Source organism: Catharus ustulatus, chromosome 20 (assembly GCF_009819885.2).
Source record: "Catharus ustulatus isolate bCatUst1 chromosome 20, bCatUst1.pri.v2, whole genome shotgun sequence".
NCBI classification, from domain to species: Eukaryota; Metazoa; Chordata; class Aves; order Passeriformes; family Turdidae; genus Catharus; species Catharus ustulatus.
The window spans coordinates 3032325-3053962 of NC_046240.1; the positions used below are offsets into that span (position 1 = coordinate 3032325).

General features: G+C 38.5%; 1 protein-coding gene across 4 annotated transcripts in view; it reads left to right on the forward strand.

Annotated features, from left to right (window-relative positions):
• Positions 1–21638, forward strand: part of B3GNTL1 (UDP-GlcNAc:betaGal beta-1,3-N-acetylglucosaminyltransferase like 1) — a 108980-nt gene that overhangs the window by 28902 nt on the left and 58440 nt on the right. For all 4 annotated transcript variants that reach the window (XR_004419778.1, XM_033076435.1, XM_033076437.1 and 1 more), the window contains exon 6: positions 2116–2211. Coding sequence is in view for 3 of the 4 variants with exons in the window: in XM_033076435.1 (XP_032932326.1) it covers positions 2116–2211 (96 nt within the window). In the remaining variant the exon portion in view is untranslated. The remainder of the gene's footprint in view (positions 1–2115; positions 2212–21638) is intronic.

Consider the following 21638-nt stretch of genomic DNA (forward strand, 5'->3'; position numbering starts at 1 on the left):
CACCTCTCCTTGTGTGTGCACAGATAATTGATCAAACCTGTTCAGTTTTCTCTTCAAGTGTGAGGAATTGGGATTTAAACCATCCTTTGGACTTCAGGGAATTAATAATTTAGCTGAGCACCTGGATTCAACATTCACTTTAGTTTTCTTGAATTAACAACAGCATTTATGAAATTATCAGCCTGCTCAGAAATTAATATAAAAATGTGAAACTCTGTCCTCTGCTTCTAATTTAAATTTCAAGCTGCCAGGAAGGAGATGACTGCACTTCCTACTTGGCTGTAATTGAAAACCAGGTTTTCAGAAAAACAAATTTGAAATTCTCCTTTTTAATCTCTCACCTTTTGAATGCTCTTTATGTTCTGATCTGTTCAGCTTCACTGTGACTCTCTAAATAAAGAAACTGAGTTTCCATCTTGTGCTGTTACAGAACAGATTGAGATATAAAATAAAGGTAATTTTTCCCTTTTACCTTTTATGCAGAGTTCTGTAAAGTGTCTTTGTAAAGTTAGAAAAACCTAGGATATGCAAGAGAAGGCTAATGAGGGCTTGATTAATGAACACTAGAAAGAATTCAATTTTTAAATAAAAATCATCCTTGCAGCCCAGGATAGATGTACATCTGATATGACTTTTGCAGGTTTTTATCTTTGTGGTGTGCTGTAAAAACATCTCTATGAGCTCTTTTAATTGATATTCAGTTTAAAATAATTTTAGGTTAACCTTCTGGAGATAACTTAGTACAATTTAGCTGTAATATGAGGGTTAAGTTCGGATGAGGATTGAAGTTTTCCACAGTAATTTGTTGTTGTCATTGAGGAAACATTTCTGGTTCAGAGACATTCTGGTTTATTCTTATGGGATGAGCAAATAACATCTTCTTCTTCTCCATGCTTGTTATTTTGATTGTATTTAATCATACTCTAAATTGTGATGTTTCATTGCCAGCAGTCCCCCAGCAAGATCTTCTCATGGTGTTTTTGTTCCCACATCAAAAGTATCCACAACTGCACATGCAGAGATCTGGCCTGACTGTTCACATCTCTCTGTGCTTTAAAGCTCTGCAAACACAGATACCTGGAAGATTTATGGATGCGTAGGGTGGGAAATAAACCCAGGAAGTTTCCCACCTATTCTTGAACAGGACTTGATTATCAGAAAATAGCATTCAGGAACACTAAAACCCTGTGGTGTTAGCTCTCAGTGGACAAGCACATCCTCAGTGAGAGGCACCATCAAAATCAGGAGGAGAAATGGAGTTGCTATAAAACAATATCAGATCACTTTGCATAAATCATTAAGTCCTGTGGTACCCTGAAGGTTTTGTGTAGACTGCAGACTTCAGGAGGAGTAAACAGCAGAGTTCTCCTCAGCTTTTTCCTTGTTTAATCAGAGATTTGTAAACAGTTTGGTGTTTCTATGAAATTCCATCAGTATGTGTCTGTGCAGATCAGGTAATATGTAATCCTGCTGATATTCTCTGATGTATATTGGAAGCTCTTTCTGAACACCTCTTGGCATAATAATATTAAAATTAATATTTAACCTGTGCACCTAGAGAACAGTATTAGATAAGGAGATATTGCTCAAAGGGTTGTACAGTGCTTCAGTGACCCAATCCAAGTGAGGTGCCTACACTGTTCTGCCATGAACAAAACAAATCAGAATATGCAGGGGATTTTGCTTATTTTATATTAATTAAAAGTAATGGGGTATATTATAGGTTATGGGACTGCTGGCAGGATTGTCTGGTGTTACTCAAATTCCAGTTTTCATTTGCTGAAGTAACCTTTGGTTGAAATTTTGCATTCTGGATGTCTGCCTATGGAAATTTTCCTTTGAAAATTTCAACCAAAATGGTTCAAATACTACCAGGAATGAGGTAATTGGAAAGATACTCCTCATTGTTTTCTAGGGACCTTTAAAGTCTAACTGTTGAACATTTGAACAGAGCAACTGTACGATATTATCTCATGAACATAGAAGGGGGCTTGTAAGGACTGTGTAGATAATTCTTGGAGTTGCCATGTTTTGAATGTTTATTTTGTGATACAGTTTTGTTGCCACGTGGGTGTACAGCAGTTTAACCTAGGGGATTATGTCATTTTGCTTTAGATTATTGGTTGCCAAGTCAGAAGAGAGCCAGTGGACTCTACAGAACGATACACGCGCTGGATCAATAACCTCAGCCAGGAGCAGCTGCTTACACAGGTACCTTCATTTCAGCTGGGTCTGAAATTACTGCAGCAAAATAGAGGAAGGGGTTTATTGGGATGGATTTTGTTCAGTCATAAGCAACACTTGATAGTTTATTAAGGTTATCAGATTCTCATATTAAACATGGTTTGTTCAAGAGAAGCCAAGGTTATGGTGCATGTGATCATTACAGAACAATGATTTCACTGAGTGAATGAAGCTTTCAGGTTTGGAGTGAGCCCTACATGTCTCACTGCTGCCTGTGCTAACTACATATGCTTTCATGTTCTAAAATTATGGTTTTCTATTCAAAAAGTGGATTTGAATACAAAAGGGGGGAAATTTATTTTTTCTTGAGAATTATTCTTCTCCCACCCAAGGCAGTCACCACTCCTGTATCTAGGATCATTGCTTGCTTAGGATCATTTTAAACCAGCAGTTCTTCAGGCATTAAACATTGGGCTCATTACACATTGTTTGTAAGTGAGATGCATCTTGTGCAACTGAAGATGACAGCTTTGGCATAAAGAACAGTTGTTTCATTAGGCAGGAGGCCAATGCTGAACTAAAATAGAGACTAAAAGAGACTTTGGCAAAAACAAGTGAAGCTGTGGAAGAAATCAATCCAGTTTGTGGAGGAATGTTGTACAGAATATAAGAAATCTAATGGATGGTTTGCAGAAAACATCCCAGCAGGCTTTAAGATCCAAGTATTTGGGCTTGGGTTTTGGAATGCTGTGTTAGAAAGACATTTGGTTTTGATTTCCCTGGATTTAAGTGGTTGAAAAGATTAACATATCCTTATTTGTTAGACTTCATTATAAACTGTGTGGTGTTCCCCTAACTCCAAAAAAACACTAACAGGCCCTGCTATGGTCATTGTAACACAAGGAGTAATCTACAGACCTTGCTTTAAAGCCACCAGTGGTATTACAGCTCCCTGTAATTCACCAAGGGAAATAATTACAGAAAAAGTTGCCCAAGGAATATTTGGATTTGCCTGTGAAAGTGGCATTAGAAAAAATACAGATTTAAACCAGTGTATTTATCTGACAACAGCATCTGGATCACTGTGCTGGTGAAGAGAAAGAAAAGAGTGTAAAAGCTTGTCCTACACAATCTGAAGTGCTTCATCTAAATGGCCACTGGATCTTTGATTAATTAAGTGGAAAATTAAAAACAAATATCCTGATTTTGAGATTATGCAAAGAAAAAAACCCTCATTATAAATAAGATGTGTTCTGGAAGAGATTATTTAATATTGTGTTTCCAACACTAGGATTCAAATAGGATGACCTGGGAAGTCCTTTGCAATTTTACATGCTACAAATACCTCTTAAAGCCTTAATAAATGCATTATTTTTACATATAATTTAGAGTCACACAATTTACAGGTAGATTAGCAATTTTGGATCACACATTGGGTTTGGAACTAGCAGAACTTGTGGTACTTACCCACGAGTCTAACAAAATGAGCTTTATAGAGACACACTATTTATGTGTTCCTCATTATTTTTTAACATGCTACCTGTTCTCCACTAAGTTAAATGCAGAAACAGAAGTTCCTCAAAGACAGTAGATTTCTGAGAATTCTGTGAGGGTCTGAAGTTTTGGAGAAATTGTGCTGCACCAGCTACACCTCCCATGTTGTTAAGCAACACAGAATGCCCTTGGAGGATGATTTTAGGTGCCCAGTTACCAAACAAGCTTCAGCTCTGCCACAGGCCTGGGGCATTTGGCTTTTCCACTTTTGAAGCTAAAAGAGCTGCTTGGTTTCTGTGAGCATGTAGCACCTCTGTTTTTGTGATCTTCTGATTAGAAATTCAGATAGAGTAATAAAAAAAAATTATTTTGCTTTTTCTTACTTCAAACAGTATGGGGCAGAGGAGGAATTGGGAGTAAACTCTAATACTGTAATAATCAGGGTATGAATCAATTATCTGGGGTTCCACTCATCTGCCCTAATACATCTTATGCTTTATTTTGTGTGTGGTTTTTTTAAACTCTCTTCAGTACATAAACCCCCAAAACCATAATGATGGGCCTGTGCTAATGGATTTGTAGAATCTCTCAGAGGAACAGTCCTTGAGGGAATTGAGGAAAATTTGCTTTGATTTGCAGCATGTTTTTCTGCAGCAGATTCCTGTAGTGAAAGCATGTTTAGCTTTTTTCAGCTGTCTCTGTACTCAGTGCCCAGCTCTTCCCAGTCATTTCTGCTGCATTTCCACACCATGCACATGCAGATTATTTCTGCTGGAAATTGGGAAACCAAGCAACCATTTCAAAAAGGAAAAAAAACCAATTGTCAAGATCATGTCATTCCCTAATATAGTGTTTATGTTATTGATGAAATGATGTCCTGTGGCACTGGATTGCTCTGCTGGGCAGTGCCCAAAGCCAGGTTTGCAGCTGTGGTTGGAGGCAGATGTTTTGGGAGGTGCCTTCAGACACCTCTGTGCTGGATGCTGGGTTTAAACTGCTTGAGTCAATACCAGATTTTTGGATCAAATGTCCATCCCCTGTCCTCATGCTGAGATCTTTCAATACAAAATGCTGCCAGCATTTTAACTTTTCCCTTAGCCCTGGCCTCTTGATGCTTATTCATCCATTAAATGTTTCTCTAAACAATTATACTGTAACATTCCAAAGATACTTTATGGTATGCGTGAAATTTCAGAATATATACCCCAGAGAATGGTGGGAGTGAGAGAGTACAAAGAGAGCATGATAATGAAGAAACCTACTTTTTGAAAGATCAATATTTGCTTTTTCAATGTTATCTTCTGCATAAATGACAGGTGATCAAACCACACTTTTGAGGGTATAGTGATATAAAACTTAAATACATGTGTTCTGGAAGACTTGTTCTTTCTGGCCAAGAGTAAAAAGACAAATAAAAAAGGATAATTGTAACTGTTCAGTAAGTGAAAGGTACAGGAAGAAAATGAGCAAACAAATTAAGAGAACTGGCTGTTTTGATCTTGAAGTAAGTGGAAAAAATGTAGATTAAAACTAATCCAGCGGGATATCAGAGTCCAGCTTGTGCTTGTAAATGTGACTGAGGTTTGATCGTGCAGCCCTTCTTTTGCACTGGAAATGTTTACTAGGCTGGGTAAGTGAAAAGTTCTGAATGGTTTTAAGGTTGGATTCATTGCACAAATATTTATGCAAGTCATTTTTAAGGACTGTTGCTGACTGCAAGTAAGAGAGCTGAGTTCATGGCCACATCTGTTAAATCACGGCTTTGGGTTGGTTTAGTCTCCCAGCCTGTGAAGAATTCTGTCCAGCCTGAAGCTCAGTCCCATCTTTTCCTCCTCAAAGACATTTCCACCCATTCATGTGGATTGTTCACTTAGGAAACAGGCAGCAAACTTTGACTGGTGAGGAGACTTCTGCCAAGAGGAAGGGCCTGTGGATGGTAAGGCTGGATTGTCCTGATGTAGATAAGTAACTGTAGATAATAGATAAATAGATAAATAAATAGATAATAATAATAATAGATAATAACTGAAAAAGCCCCAGTGATTCTGGACAACTGTGTCTGTATGACTTCCTGATACATGGTGGAGTTTGCAGGTTATCTTGGAGCTCTTGGTGTTGGATAAATCTGGAAATTGTCACAGGTGATTTGTAGCTCTTAGCAATAATCTCTGCCAACCACCTGACAGAAGAGCAAAAATTAACATTTCATAGCACACACCTCTCTGTGCTCTGAAAGATGCCTGTTACATTTCACTGACAGCTTGAAAAGCTGTACTTTTCTACTTACTAAACATCCCTATATTATAGTTTAATTAATACTTGATAAAGATTCATGCTACAAATCAGCATTTACTACAGATGCTCAATTTGGAAATAGTTCCAGCATTGTGGTGGAGTCAGAGCATGTAGTTTGTTTTTGATCCAAGAAGGACCTGACTGCATGGCTGGGCCTTTTCCATAAATTCAGTGCACTCAATATTCCATTATCATCATGTGGCTCAATAGGGAACTTTTTAGTGGTCAAAAGCTGGTAGGAGTAGATTGCAAGTAGGATGGATTTTCCAGGTGGACCACGGATTGAATATCTCTGGCTTACTGCAGCTGTTTTGTCTACCTGCAGACAGAAAATTCCACTTTATTAGTTCTTGTGTTGGCTGTCCATGTGTCACAACTGAAATAATAATCAAGGCAGCAATCTGACAGTGGATGTATGCAGTGCCTGTTGTCTGGTTATGTTAGTAAAGGCAAAAAGTGGCCAGAGGGAAAGGCTTTCTTACTTAAGAATGAATAAAACATGAAAAGGCTGATTGAAATCCCCTCTGCCCTCCCCCTCCCTCCCTCTCCCCCATCTTTGCCACTGTTAATGGCTCACTTGTGTTTGTTGTCTTTCAATAAAAAGATACTCAACACTTCCTTGGGATTTTTTTTATCATTGTTTCCTCTTCCTTGACCCATATTATCCAAAAATGTGGCATTAATAGTGAAGTCCTGATGTTTTTCTGCTGAGTGAAGCAGCCAAAGTTACTGATTGTTCCAGCAGTTTGTATGGGATTGAGCCTGTACCATATTAAAAAAAAAGAAAACACAACAACTGGCTGCTTCCTTTTGTGGTTGGTTGATCCTTGTTCTCTTCTGGAGGAGAATGAACCAAAGTTTCACAAGCTTGACAGTGTTTATATTTACATGTGAAAATACATGTCAAAGGGTTCATGGAATTCTAGAAAGTTTAATGAGAAGTGGCTTAGCCACATCTGTGAACTCAAAGCACAATTAGAACTTCCCAGTGAGGCATTATGAAAAGGCAGCTCAGGGTCACATATTTTGAACTTAGAAACAGGTTTGCTGGAGTTCAGAAATGTATACAGCTTGTGCTTTGTGTGTGTGCAGTTTTGCATGAGTTTAAAGGTGTCCCATAGGGGAGGGAGTGTTAAATAACTTGTATTTTTCCTCTTCATATCTTGCTTGATAATTTGCATGATTAAACAAGGCTGGAATGTGGCTCATAATGCATAGTAATATTAAAATGGAACAGAAATATTGTAATATAGAATAAAAGGGACTTGTGATTACAATAAGTTTGACTTTATTCCAAAATGTTCTTGATGAATGCAGCATTACAGCATGACAGATTCTTGTATGGCAGAAAAAGCCCGACATGACTTTGATGGGCATAGAAATAAAACTGGTAGAAAATAGCTATTTCTGTGTGAGCTGTAATTTGTTCCAACTGATGATATTTTCTTGTATTTTTAGTAATTAATGATACCAATAAGGAATGCAACAGATTTACATCCTAAGTGCCATTTTTATAGACATTTCATGTAGCAGATGGACAGGTAATGCCAAGTGTAAAGGAACACTGTCCAGGATTGAATTTTCAGAAATGCATAATTGGCTTTCCAAGTTATTACTGCCATTTATGTCTCCTCAATACACTTGAAAATTACTTTGAAAAACAGGGCAAGATGTTAAAATAAATGGAAGACCCATTTGTTAATTTAGAGCTGCAGTTAAGGACATGATGGAGCTAACTAATAACTTCCATTTTCTGAGTGCTCCACTTAACTCTTGTTTGATCTGCCATATTTATCAGTTGATGTGCTTGTGCTGACTTCCAAATAAACAGCCCTTAAGCTTCACTTTGAGCTTCAATATCATTGCCTTTTATAGTTGAAGGAACTATATTTTTGCCTCTTTCTGAGGGACAAAATCCAGTCTTTATTATAAAGTAATAGATAAGAATTGAAGGAACCCTAGCATTTTTTTTCCATTCAAAACAAAAATCCCACTCCAAATAGATATTTCCAACTCAGTGATGTTTATTTTTCAGTTGGTTGTCCATATGTGAGAGCACAGAGCTGATATATCCTTTGCTTCTGTAATTTGCTTTCTTTGAATTTGAAAATCAAAGTGCTGATTCCGAAAAAGAAGGGAAATATTTTTACTGTGGCTTCTACTGTAATAAAAATTATGGATTTCAAATATATTTTATCTGCAATGCAGCTCCCTCTTGTAGCCTTATACATAGGAAAAACATTTGTCTCTTGCAACTGCACTCTGAAGAGTTTTTCACTGTTTTAAAAATTGTGTATGAGCATGAGTTAAGCACATTCTGTTTGATCTGTCACACTCAAGATTTTGTTCCTTAATACTTTTTTATACTGACTTCACCCTGCCATGTTTGACATTTGTCTCCATGGTATTTGTTGCTTTTCTGATTTTTTAACTACTTAAGGAAGCTGAGTTTTAAAATATTTACATCCACCATATCCTCTCACAAGTATTAACAATATATGTTATGCTGTTATGTTTGAATTTATATTTTTCCTTTCTGTGTTGTAAAAAAGCCAGATTCATTGTTAAATCTGACAGCTTTAGAGTATAAGAATCCAGATTTAATGAGTAATTCAGTTTTAGATAATTTTTTTTCCTTAGTATAAATGTGCCAAACTGAGACATGGGATTTGTACTCTGTTTTTACAATCTTGGCCAAATGGACTATTAGGAGTTCTGAGTTGAAACTGTGCAGCTAAATTACAGTGAGCTTTTCAGTGCATTAGCTTGGATCAATGTAGCTGTGAACAGTGTGTCCCTTTTCATAAAGCATGGATATTTGTCTGTGCACTTATGGCAGTTTCATCATCCTAAAGGTGAGTAGCACATCCAGTTCCACTGATGCCTTAAAAAACCTTGAAATGAAACATCACACTTTGGAGACAATATCAGTATAGGAGGTGGAATAAAGGCTGGTCTTTATTGCAGCCCTCCAAGGGGCAGATATGGAAAATGCCCATCCCTGCAGGGGTGAATACAGTTTGATAAGTTTAACAAATCAGCATAACTGACAGAAATTCCCAATAAGAGACATAAGTGGTGAGGTGATTCCTCCTCAGTTCAACTTGTTCCTGAATCCTTCCCCCTTTAGATGGGAACTAAACTCTGTTTATGGAAATGTGTCTCCAAGAGCTGGTTTCAGCCTTGGCTCCCACAGAGCCAAGATAGGAAACGGGCCTTGGACCCCCAGCTTGGAGCCTCTGGAATGAATTTTGTCTTTTTGCCTATCAGGATAGGGGAAGAAGTGGGGCTGGCTACAAATACAATAATAGGCTACAGAGCTACAATTACAGTAATTTCACGATTATAAGACGCACCTGATTATAAGCCGCACGTTACAATCCAGAGTGTGATAAAAGGTATCTGTTTTATCACCATCTCTTGAGGGTGGGGCAGTGATCCTTATCTCAACAGGAGATATTCTGCTAATGGGCCACCCATTGAAACCAGGCAGGGCATTGTTCTTTATCTTTTCACAACCCATCCTTCCTCCAGCCAGACATTTTCTGCTCATGGCCATTGAGTCCCACTGTGGGACTGATAAAATTACTGCATCCCATTGGGAGTTGCTCCAGCCAGGGGGAAGAGCCCAACATTTCTTACCGAGATAAAAACAGAGGTTTTGGGACACTAAGGGAGCCCTTTCTCCACTGGACTCCAGAGGAAAACCGGATTTCTCCACATCACCACTGGAGCTCCGGAGGGAAACTGCACCTTGTACAGGAGCACTGCTCCAACTGAGCCACATCTGTCACTGCAGGAGGATGCAGCCACCATGGAATGGGACTGCTGCCAACACCCTGCCTGATGGGTGTCAGGTTGTACTCTGACTGTGTCAGGGTTTGGAGTTTGTTCCTTTGTAGTGCTGTATTTCTATTTTAATTTCCCTAGAAAAGAACTGTTATTCCTAATTCCCATATCTTTGCCTGAGAGCCCCTTGATTTCAAAATTATAATAATTTGGAGGGAGGGGGTTTACATTCTCCATTTCAAAGAGAAGCTCCTGCCTTTCTCAGCAGACACCTGTCCTCCAAACTAAAACAGCAACTTTTCATTCTTTGTCCATATATAAGCCACACCTGATTATAAGCTGCACTTCGGGTTCAGACCAAAATTTTAGTCAAATGGTGCGGCTTATAATCGTGAAATTATTGTATATATGCCAAGAATATAGAGAATATATAAAAGCAAATGCTGCTGGTAAGCAGAGCAGGAGGACTTAGGAGTTGATTTCTTCAGAGCTACTGGAACAGAAAAAGCCGATGTTTAACTAGACTTCTTTTTATTAGATTAATTTAGTGCCATTCATTTATGATGTGCAGTTTACTGGAGTGGATCTGAATCATGCCTGTCAACATAAAAGATAGGTGTTCAGAAAGTTTGTATAGTAAAAGGAATTATGATTTTCAGGTGTATAATTCCAGAGAATGCCAAGAGGTCTATATTTATTTTGGATAACTCTTTGCATACTTATACTTGCAATAATGTCAGAATGAAATAAATATGATCATGAACATATGAATCTCAGGATTATGGTTATTTTATGAAGTGGAAAAGGCATTGTAGAAGCTGCTTGCTGTCTAGTGAATGGTTCAAACATTTTTGATTTTTGTACATCAGACTGCACATATTATACAAATGCTTCTGCCTCTGGTTTGAATTTGTCTTATCTAGTACACACGTTTTTTCTTTGCCATGTTCTGTTTTAAAAGCTAATAAAACAGGGTCCAAGTTTGTGCTTAGTAACACCTAATAGTTTCACTGACTATTGAAATTTATTCTGAGCATGCATTCTAGACTTTTATTTTTCTGAAACCCATTGGTTTCGCACTGTGTCATTTTGGGGACTTTGGGACTGTATGGCCAGGTCTTACTCTCTTATACTCTGTATTTTTTTAGTGTGTTTTGTTGTTATGTTTCATTTTTGCCATGTTCTTCCACTGCAACTTTTGGAATGGGTTATTCTGGCTATGACAGCACTCAACAGCTTTTACTTTCTCACTTGGTTCTTGGTTTCATCTCTTCCCCAATATAATCTTTTCTTTCCCTGATGCTTCACAAAAGAGCCACGAGTTCACAACATCCTTAATTGCCCATTCATTTTGCAAGGAGCAGATTGCTTAGCAGTTTTTAATGAAGAAACTGAAATGTAACCACTCATAAGAAAGTAGCAGAGGAACAGTAATCTTAATATTCAGAAGAAAACAGTTCTGTGTTCATGAAATCTTCTCTCACAGTGAAGCCCAGAGGAAGGAGGTGAATTGGTCACCAGGTTGGCAATTGCATTTTAAAGGGTTTTTTATGTTTCTGAGAGAAATCAGATTGTCTAAGTGCTCACACACTTTTACACACTTCTCTTGGAGCACTGCCAGGTGATACTGAACCCAAGCTAGCTAGAAGCAAATGAACATTTAAATGAGCATTTACAGCTGGGAAACTGCAGAGAAATCTCAGCTCTGTTATCACAGAAGCCAGGAGAGATAAAGAAATCGTTGCTGTGGCCCTGGATATAGTGTAGACACTAAAAGAGGCATGTTTAGCTTTATGTTCTGGGTGTTTTGTTCCTTCTGTGCATTTCAGCTGAAGGAGAAAAGATTTTTTTTTCCCCTAGTAGTGTCCTATATGCAGCCAACACTCAACCTCTGCTTTGTGCAGGAGTCAGTTGAGCAAGCCTTATCACATCATGTTCTAGCCCTGGAAAAGTGTCTGGGAATTACACTGGCAAGGACTGACTGCCCTTGTGATTTGTTCTTTAATTATTTCTCCTTCCATTCCTCTGCTTCTCCTGCTCATGAAGAGCCCCCTTGCTAACAAGGGCTGCAGACAGGCTGATGTGCATCTCCCTCTTTCCTTTCTGCTCTCCCTTTTTAGCCAGGCCTAGTGACCATCTAAAATTGTGGCCATGTCCCCTGAGTTTTAGCCATGCCTTTCATAGTGGCACTCTCTACTATAAATAAATAAATGAGTAAGTCTGTGATTGTGTCTTAGAACCCTTGATGGTTCACTTGAGAGAGCAGGGACACGTGGAGGTTTCAGGTGGCAGTGCTGCTAAGCTGTGCTCAGATGTGTTTCTTCTCTGAACTGAAGCTCAGGTCGTGCTGAATGTGTCATTGGTACATCTGCATCCTCACTTTTTTAGGGCTGAGATGTTTGAGTTGAGGTTTGTTTTACTTGGCACGAATCAAGCAGTCAGAGGGACCACAGTTACCTCTCATGGAGGTAACCATGTGGACTGGTGCTCCATTTCTCTCCAATACTTGAAAATAATGTGTTATCTCAACTGCCAACATTTATTTGGCCACCTGACTTTAGAAAGGAATAACCAGCACCCTCAGCTTTTCCTGTCTACCCTGAATTCTGTTTTAATGGCATCTTTCAGAAGAATGCAAATCTTAACCTAGAAGCCAAACTTCAGCGTCAGATTTCGCGTTCAAAAAGAAAAAAAAAGAAAAACAAAAACCCAACAGCCTTTGGAGTCAGTAGGAGAGATTTTTTTTGTGTGTCATAAAATTATTCATAGCTGTGCAGAGCAGATGTTGACAATTAGGAGAGAACAGAGGCTGGTCTGTGGTCTCTGTTTCACGTGGGTAGATGAAGGCTCGAGGCAGCGGCTATTTCCTGTCAGCGCGAGAGCAGGTCCTGGGGCTCAGCCCAGCCAAAGTGTACAAAGTCACTTTTGTGTGGCCTTGCTTCTGTCCCTGGCCTGAAGGAATAATGGTGCTAGCAGGCTCAGTGTTCTGGTCTGAGAGATCTGTTTCCATTGATGCAAAATTATGGGTTGAAAACTTTTTATGGATTTTGTGTTTCTTCGCTAGATGTTTGCCTCCTCCTTTTAGAAGGCGCAGAACAGCTGACCCTTTCATTTACTGCAGTAATTGCCACTGTGTCATGGCACATTTCAGTTCTTTTAGCTTGAACCATATTTAAAGCACAGTCCCTCCCAAATCTGAATGTATTTTTACACAGTAACTTAAATGGGAGCAATTTCCTGCAAGTTAAAAATGATGAAGTGTTAGCCTTTTGCTTTCAGAGCTGTTTTCTGCAAAAGTCTGATGGTTGCAGGTGACCCGGGCACCTCTGCTGTCGACAGCACTGCTTGGCATACTCATGTAAATAGCAATTTCCCAGCAGTTGAAGGAATTTTTACTGTAGCTCATTTTATCTCTTAACTGAATGGGCTTGTTGAAGTAATGATGGTGTTGATGCCATATTCAATGAATTCCTGTTTTCCTCTGCTGGTAGAACTGTATAAATAATCATATCTTAGTGATGGAAAATTAGATACATTTTTGTATGCAAAGAAGTACTTCTGATCTTCAAGTTTAGCAGGTGCAGGCAGTGCTGGAGAAATCACCCCTGGTCCTTTGGGAGCCATGGTCAGAGGAGAATGAACAAAGCCAGCTTAATGGAAGGAGAGGGAACTTTATGGACCTGGTTGCTATTCAGGATCAGAGAGGTGGTTTGTAGAATTTGAAACAAACAAACAAAAAAAAATTCTGGTGCTCTGCCATATATTAAATTCACTCTTTCATGGCTCTTATAAGCAAGCTGTAGCCATGGAATGTGAGCACGTTAATGTCAAGTTCCAGTGATTGGCTCTGTCATCCTGCTGCTCTGTACAATGCAGGATGCTATTGAACACAAATAGAGCATTGATAAAACGACAAAAGCAAAGCATAAAAATATTTCTTAAATGGCTGAAACAGTATCTGTAGTAAATACATGTTTTGTTATTCAGGAACAAGAAATTATTTTCTGTCTGACAGGATAGCATGCACTTCACTGCTGCCTGAGAACTGGGTCCCTCTGATAAGAATCTGTGGCTCAAAGCTTGGGTTGCTTGGGCTTTTTTTTTTTTTTTTTTTTCATCAAGTAGGTAAGATGAATAATTTTAGAATAAAGGGGAAGGAAGACATTACATGCCTCAGTAGCAAGCATGTGTTCTCTGATACTTTAGTTTCAAGTTCTGTATTGAGGAGAGGTGAAGTCCAAAACTGCCTTTTATAGCAGGATACCAGGTGCAAGCAGTGAGACATAGAACTCAATTCAGCTTTCTCTTCAGTGAAAATTATAACTCAGCTTCAGCCTCGATGGCAGACTGCCACTGCAGTGGCAGGGCTTGTGCTAATTTGGTAGCAATCATATATAGATGTAAGTTTTCAAACTGAAAGATGCCAGTGCATCCAGGACTGGAAGTCCCAGTGAAGGAGAACTCTTGGAACACCCCCCAGCCTGGGCACTGACACTCTGAGCCTCTAAAGGCAGGACAATTAAAGATTGGTAATTAAGAGTTGCTGTGCAAAGCTACCTGTATCAGACCACGTACTCAGAACAGGGCATGCCAAGGTATTTACCTGCAAATTACCTGAAAATGTCCTTTGTGTCACTCTGATCACGTATCAATAACCAAATATTTGCTGGCCAAGCCAGAATCTTTCCAAAATGACAAGCAGAATTCCAAGCTGAAGAGTTGTTTTGCAGGAAGGCAGCCTGATGTTATGTTCCCCCCCTGTGACACTGGATTTATTGTTGCTGTCTGTAGAAGTTTGGATGAATAGCCTGAAGTGGAATCTTTTCTCAGGTCTGACCTCTTACCAGAGAGCTTCATAAACACAACCAATAAATTTTACAAGGAAATCAACTTCTTTCTAAAACCAAGCTGTGAAGCTATTGCTTCACATATTCTGCAAGTTGTTAGAATTTCCATTTGGGATTTGAAATATTTGGTTAATTTTTTTCCTGGCAACTTTGGTGATTGTAGAATGTAGAAATGTCACCACCATCAGCAAACCGAAATTTTTACCATCTGTTTTTAATGATAATATAAATAACAGGTTTTGGCTTTTTTAACTTCTGTCAAACTCTTTTTTAAAGCAGAAGTATGTTATTTGAACTCAATATCTGTGAATATCCATAATCATGTGTGAGCAACTGGCAAAGAGAAGTAACTTTTCTACCTTTTACAAAAACCAGGCCTTATTCAGGCACAGTTTTCATAATTACCTTCTAAAATGTGTTTTAGTTCTGCCTGTCTGAATTTGAGATGCTTTGCCAAGGAATTGTCTTACCATGCTCTGTTGGGCAGATGTGTGTTTGTACTGGCATTGAGTGCTGTTAAATATTTGCTGTTATTTCAGGGCTTCTCATTGTCAGGAATTTACTAATAATGAGGGCTCTGGGTTTTATGTGTCCCCATATAGGCTGTGTATGCAAATCTTGGGCCATTTATAGTGATTTACACACCAGCTGGTTTAACTTTGGGCATCTTTTACCACAATTTTACATTTGTTCTCTTAATGAATTTTTAAATATTGCATTTAGGAAAAGTGCTTCTTCTGAACGTTTTTGGGCCATGTTACAGGGCTGGCAGGGATTCATTTCAAATAAACTCCTGATAGATGTGCCTGTATTAGCATGAAAATTTAATACATTTTTTTTCTTTTGTTTTTGAAAAGAAAATGAGTAAATGTTGTTTTCATATCTTCTGTTTGTAATTTATCTTGACATCTACTACTTGAGCTCTGCTGTTATTCTTTTCTCCTTTACTAGGTTTCAAGCCCCTAAATTTAATCTTTTAAGTGGATATGTGTAGGTTTTTATGGAAATTTGTATGTACACAGCTGCTAGAAAATAAGAGAGCATGTGCCTGTGAAAAATGACTGATTACCAAATAAGCCTCCCAAACTGAAGTCTGGAAAAAATAGGACTTTTCCAAGCAGGCTAATTGTTCATTGGAAAGGAAGAAAGCAAACCAGTTCAAGTACTTTGCACAGCTGTTTTAACAGAGTTATTTCATCCATGTCATTCTATAGAATAATTTGATGCCAAAAGTAACACATAAATTTTTTTTTAAAATTTGTTTAGAATCAGTGGCATATATAAAATTAGTTTTGTGTGGTAAAAACCTTCTGCATTTTGGAACCAAAAGTTTAGCTCATCTTGCACTTGTGAAATGCTGCTTCTCAGTAACAACTACGTTTTCTGAATCATGCAATAAACTTTCCTGATCATAAGTAGGAGAAACTGGCACATTTTTCCCTTTCTAACTCCCAGGTTGGGGTTTTAAATTTTTTTCATGACCAATGAGCATAATAAAAATCTTGCTTTAAATTGAAGGGTGATGCTTTTAGATTCTTCCACAAATTAAATACCTGTACTAAGTGAAAATGTAATTTCTTGGGTGTAGATAAGCAGATCCTGCTTTCATATTCCATGCCTGTAGGTGCCTAGTTCTTGATTTCCACCATCAGAAATGTGTAAGGAGCACTGAATAACACACAGGCTGCAGTGGAGGGGATGAGAGTCCTCCCATCCATGTGTTGGGAGATATCTGATGACAAAGAGAACACATTCTCTAGGTAGAAGTGCAGCAGATGCCAAACAGCTGTGAATCATCTGTGCTCTGTTAGGGAAGAAATGAGAACCTTTAAGCCTGAATTGAAGGAAGATTTATTTATTTGTTTGTTTGTCTTAGCACAAAACTGTTTTAACCCTTTCTCTCCACTGCAAATTGCAGTTATCTACTTATTCTTAGATTAATAAAGAATTCTTCTGGCTGCCTGTCCCTCTTAAAGCCCTTCAAATTAAATCTCATTAGAAGTCAATAAAAACAAAGTGTCAATTTAGAAGTCAGATCCTGTTTTGTCTTTGTTAATGTCCCTTGACACTAAGTGCCTGTAAGTAGCTGACCTTCACACCCAGAACATAAACAGCTGCAGTAATACCCTGCTTGTGCCATGGGGCTTTTGGTGCTTTGACACCCAGGGCAGTCCTGCTGCTCTTCAGTCCCATCATTTTCATGTTTTGCTGGCCTCTGCTGCTGCCTCTTTGCCATTCCTGGTCCATTTGGTCCATGGTTTTTCCTGCTTTGGCAGATGATTTTTTTGTATCCCCTGTGTTCACCCACATCAGCCACACTCTGTGCCAGAATTCTCTGTTCCATCAATAAATGCATGTTTTGGAATACAGTTAAACAACAGAATGCCTCTTTTTCCTTGGCCTGTGATTGTTTTCCATCAGAAATGAATAGTTTTAAACCTAAATACTTCACCAAGCATGAATGGCTTTCCCTCTCTCATCCTGACAGCTTCTTTATGCTGTTGCAAGGTCCAGCAGTCTTTTTGGTGAACTCAGCATGCAATTTCTGAGCCTTGCTGCACAAGTGCTCTCCACACACACACAGAATTCCTGGGTGCTTGCTGTGAACCTTCAGAGCATATCCTGATTTAATGGAGTGGTTTGCTCTGTCCAAAGGAGAGTGAGGCTGCCAGAGGCCAGGAATGGCATAAGAAATGTGGTGCATGGGGGATGGTTTTTAGAGAATCCATAGAAAGAAAAGGATTGGGAAGCTTATTGGAATTTTGAAAATTGTCTTGAGAGATACAAGAGGAGCTCAAGAAAGGTGATTGATATGCCTGAGGCTGAGGGGAGAAGGCAAAATGAACAACACTGGTTTGTCTGCCTTGGAAATGGAATTTGTCAAATCTTTCCCAGTCTCTTGAGAGTTTGCATTCATGAACTTGGTGATGCATTAAAAAGCCAGTATTAGCACTCATTGCTTGTAATGGTAAAACACCATTGGTGAGAAATGCAGGTTAAGGTTGGAACTAACAAACTGTGTGTGTGTTTCTGGATTATTCTCCTGCTCTTGCTTAGCCAGTCACCCTCAGACTGCTGCTGTGTCCCTCAGGACTGAGGCATGAAAACCGAGTGTGTGTGTTTGAGTGGGAGCTCCTCACATGTGTGGATCAAAGGGACTGGCTCTGAAAGCCTCACTGACTCCCTGGCACTGCCTGGAATTCTGGGTATGCAGTGTTGTTACAAAGGTATTATTGACACTAAACAGAGGAATATTTTTTTCAATTATTAAAAATATTAATCAAAGCTTTCTGAGTTTCAGTGGTATTTTTCATGAGTGCAAATATATCAAAATAAGATTATTCAGTGCTTTGCCTAATTTTTCAGCTTCTCTTAAGTTCCAAATTAATGTTGTCTCTGTCCTTATTCTAGACTCAGTCTGACTAGTATCATGGAAGAACTGGAGTTTTTTGTATTATAAGACATTTTAGTAGCTAGTATATTTATACAAGACACATAAGATTATTATTAGAAGCCAGTAGATTCAGGGTTTTTTTGACTTTTTTTTTTTTTTTCTGGGAAAAGAGTTGTAGCAATATTAACAAGTATTTTGTATGCTAGAGATTTTAGGATGCTGATTTATTCTTAATTCAAACAGTACTGTAAGGTAAGGATTTGGGCTTGATGATCCTCATGTCTCTTCCAGCTCAGGATATTCTCTGATTCATTTAGAGAGAGATGGACTTGCTTTATTTGCATTTCCTTGATCCACTGGAGGATTTGCTCTCAAGCAGCTCTTTTTGTTCATCAGAATCAAAGGAAATGCTTAATGCTGCTCAGATGCAGCAACTGTAAACAGTTGTTTGAGAGAATTTTAGAGGAGCCATGCTTCACTTTAAGGTGGTTATTACATGACAGCAGCTGAAAGGACTTATTTTCCTGGTGTTGTGTTATGACATAATCAAAGCATCACTTTTTGAGTTATTTAATGAGATGAAGTATTAAAACCCTACAAAAATCCCATCAGTGTTGTTGAAGTAGATGGAGAAAAACAGAGTCCTTGAGGATGTGCTGCAAAGAGCTGTGTGCTTCATAAGTAGGAGCCCAACAAATTCAGCATAGATCAGGGAACATTGGAAAGTACTTTTCCTTACTAGAAAAGCCAAGCAGCCCCATCACCTACTGCTGTGCCAGAATGCCCCTCTGTTGTTCCTTTCCACCTGCTATGAAAACAGCCTGTGCTTTGGAGAAAAATCCTGTTCCACTTTGCTGGGTTGGATACCACACTTGACAGAGGTTTTAGAAGGTTTTTCATCAAGGCACATATTAAAACCAATCCTTTTTGCTTACAGCTTAGAGTCCTAGTTTTGTGCAAGTCAGTGTCTGTTTTTTTACAGTCTCTGGGCACTCTGATCTTCCTTCCAGCCTTCTCACCACAGACTTCATCACATGCAGTGAGAGGTTACCATTGCACTTGTCTGAGGAAGAAAAAAAGATAAAGAAAAATATTATTCTGATTTGTGTAGAGCCAAGATACATTCTGTTGATTGCTTGGGGTCTTTAGAGAACCTTACACACTTCAGGGTATTTCTGGGTCAGTAACTTTTCTATTTTGATGGTGGAAAGTGTACAGACATATGCTCCAGTGCTTTTATATTGTGTTTGCTTCTGTTTCCTCCTAGGCCTTTGAGAAGGGAGCTGAGGGATGTTTGGAGAGAAGGCTGGAGCTTTTCTGTGCACTTGACATAGTTAGGCACACTATTAAGGACTGATGTTAGACAACTCCCTGAAAAGGAAATGAAAATGGTGTTTATAGAACCCCACAATGTGTATTTCCAGAAGAATTGAAAGGTAGAGGGCAAGAAGATGAGGTAACCACAGGCAGATGGGCTTGGCTTTTTGTCACTGGGCTTTTCTGTCATGTCTGGTATCTTTGAGCAGTGATGGCAAAATGAAATGAGATTTATGTATTTCGTGGTGGGGAATTATGGATGAATTCTAGCTTGTTCTGTGTGTGTTGTGTCTCTTTTTGAAGATTGGGTTAAAATGTGCCATTTCTAGGTGTTTTTATTGAAGCAGATACTTTGGTGAGAGCAGTTGTTACAGTACCATGAGATGTCTGTAGTGTTCTTCCTCTGATCTTAGCTTTTGGTTTTATTTTTCTTTAATTTTTGTATATGGCATAAAGAAGAGGGAGTAATGTGTGATCAATTTGTCAGCAAGTGCAATAGATATATAAATATTCACCCTGTGTCTCTGTATCCTTGTTCTTTGGCTTTCTCATGCATGGCAGTGTCACAGAAGTTTAGCAAACCTCAGCTACATTCCACTGGGGGGTTGATTTATGTTTTACATCATGGCCAAAGTAAAGAATGAACTGAAACCAGAATCCTGTGCCATCTACACTTTGGATGTGGTTTTTGGACTGTAGATCCAAAAAAAAAAACAGCACCCCAACAAACCAACTAAAAAAGAAATCTTGCAATAAATTAAAACCCACACTCCTAATTCACTCACTATTGTGTAATTATACAGGAGCTGGCTGGACACTTACAGTGTGAAAAGCCAAAAAGCCAAAAAGAACTTTTCCTTGTGAGATCTTTGCAAATGTTTCCCTCAGCTGCTCCTGTAACAATAAAAAAACACAGCACAATAAAAAAGAAGGATAAAATGATGGAGCCTAAATCCCTTAATTACAAGGTTTATATAAATAGGTAAGACTATTCAGAAGAGAAGGGTTGTGAAAAAAATCCTCTATTTTCTGCAAAAGTGTTTCATTATATGTACAGTATACAGTACAACCAGTTTTGAAAATAATGAAATGTAATCTCTTCCTGACAAATGTATGTGATAAATCTTCAGAAAATAGTAAGCCACTGTACATAGGAAAAGTACAGTCTGTGCTTCCAGGGCATTTCCCAAGATAAATTTACCTCATGAATGAGGTCCTTAGTTGTTGAAAGGAAGCTAAAATAGAAGACACATCAGGCCTTCCAAGTTGAAAACTCCATCAGGGAGTTCATTATTATGCACATAAGATCAGCTGCTCTCTGGTTTAGTCCATGTGTCAGCATTTTTTGTGTAGCAATGTTTGTCCTGAATTTGGTCAGCTGCATAAACTTAAAACAAATCTATAGATGTGGTGAATTTGAACACCAGAGGAAGTGGGATATTTTTAGGGTTCCTTTTTCTGGTAAAGCAAGTGGTCAGCCTTATTGTTCTGTGTCTCAAAAAAAAAAAAGAAGAAGAAACCCCAATATATGAAGTTGATTATCAGTGGTAAATGTTGGCCACCTTTTGGCCATGGTAATAATTATGAAATAGATTAAGAATTTGTTTCTGGCATCCAACCAGGATTCAGGATTGCAGCATTTCCAAATTGCTACTTCTCACAAAGCAGAGTAGTCCTGTCTCCTTGATTTCAGGGGAAATGAAGACTATGATGAGATCTGCAGCAAATGCAAAATTTGGTTTACAATGATAACCTCCACTCTACTGACTTGCTATATTTTATATGTGGGATTAAAAGTGAAATATGATCAGTCTGATCTGGGCTGAGGTAATGCACAGTTTCCAGATTAGCCTGGCTTGACTTAGAGCACCAGTATCCAGCTGTACTTGGGAATCTGCAGTAAAAGCCATGTGATCAGTAAGTCATTTGCTGTTTACATGAACCAAGTGCAGCTTTGATATCCACTATTTTTTCATGTTATTATGAAGAACTATGTTTGTAAAGAACTACTAAGAGCTGTCCTTGCTGTGGAAGGCACTTCCCAGGACTCATGGCTGATATCTAATGTTACCAGAACATTTAGGAGCTGTTACCTCTGTGTGCTGCAGAGAACAGGACACACTATGGCCAAGGTTGTTTTTCGTCACAACCTTTAAGGCTGTCTTGCAGATACTTTCCATTACCTACAAAATACATTTGCATTACCTAGAAAAACTGTGAAAATAAGAAAGGTAAATGTGTAGGAGATTTCTAGTTAATAGTGATACTGGAAGTAGTAGACAGAAAACATTGCAAACTTATTTTCATACAATTGTAAA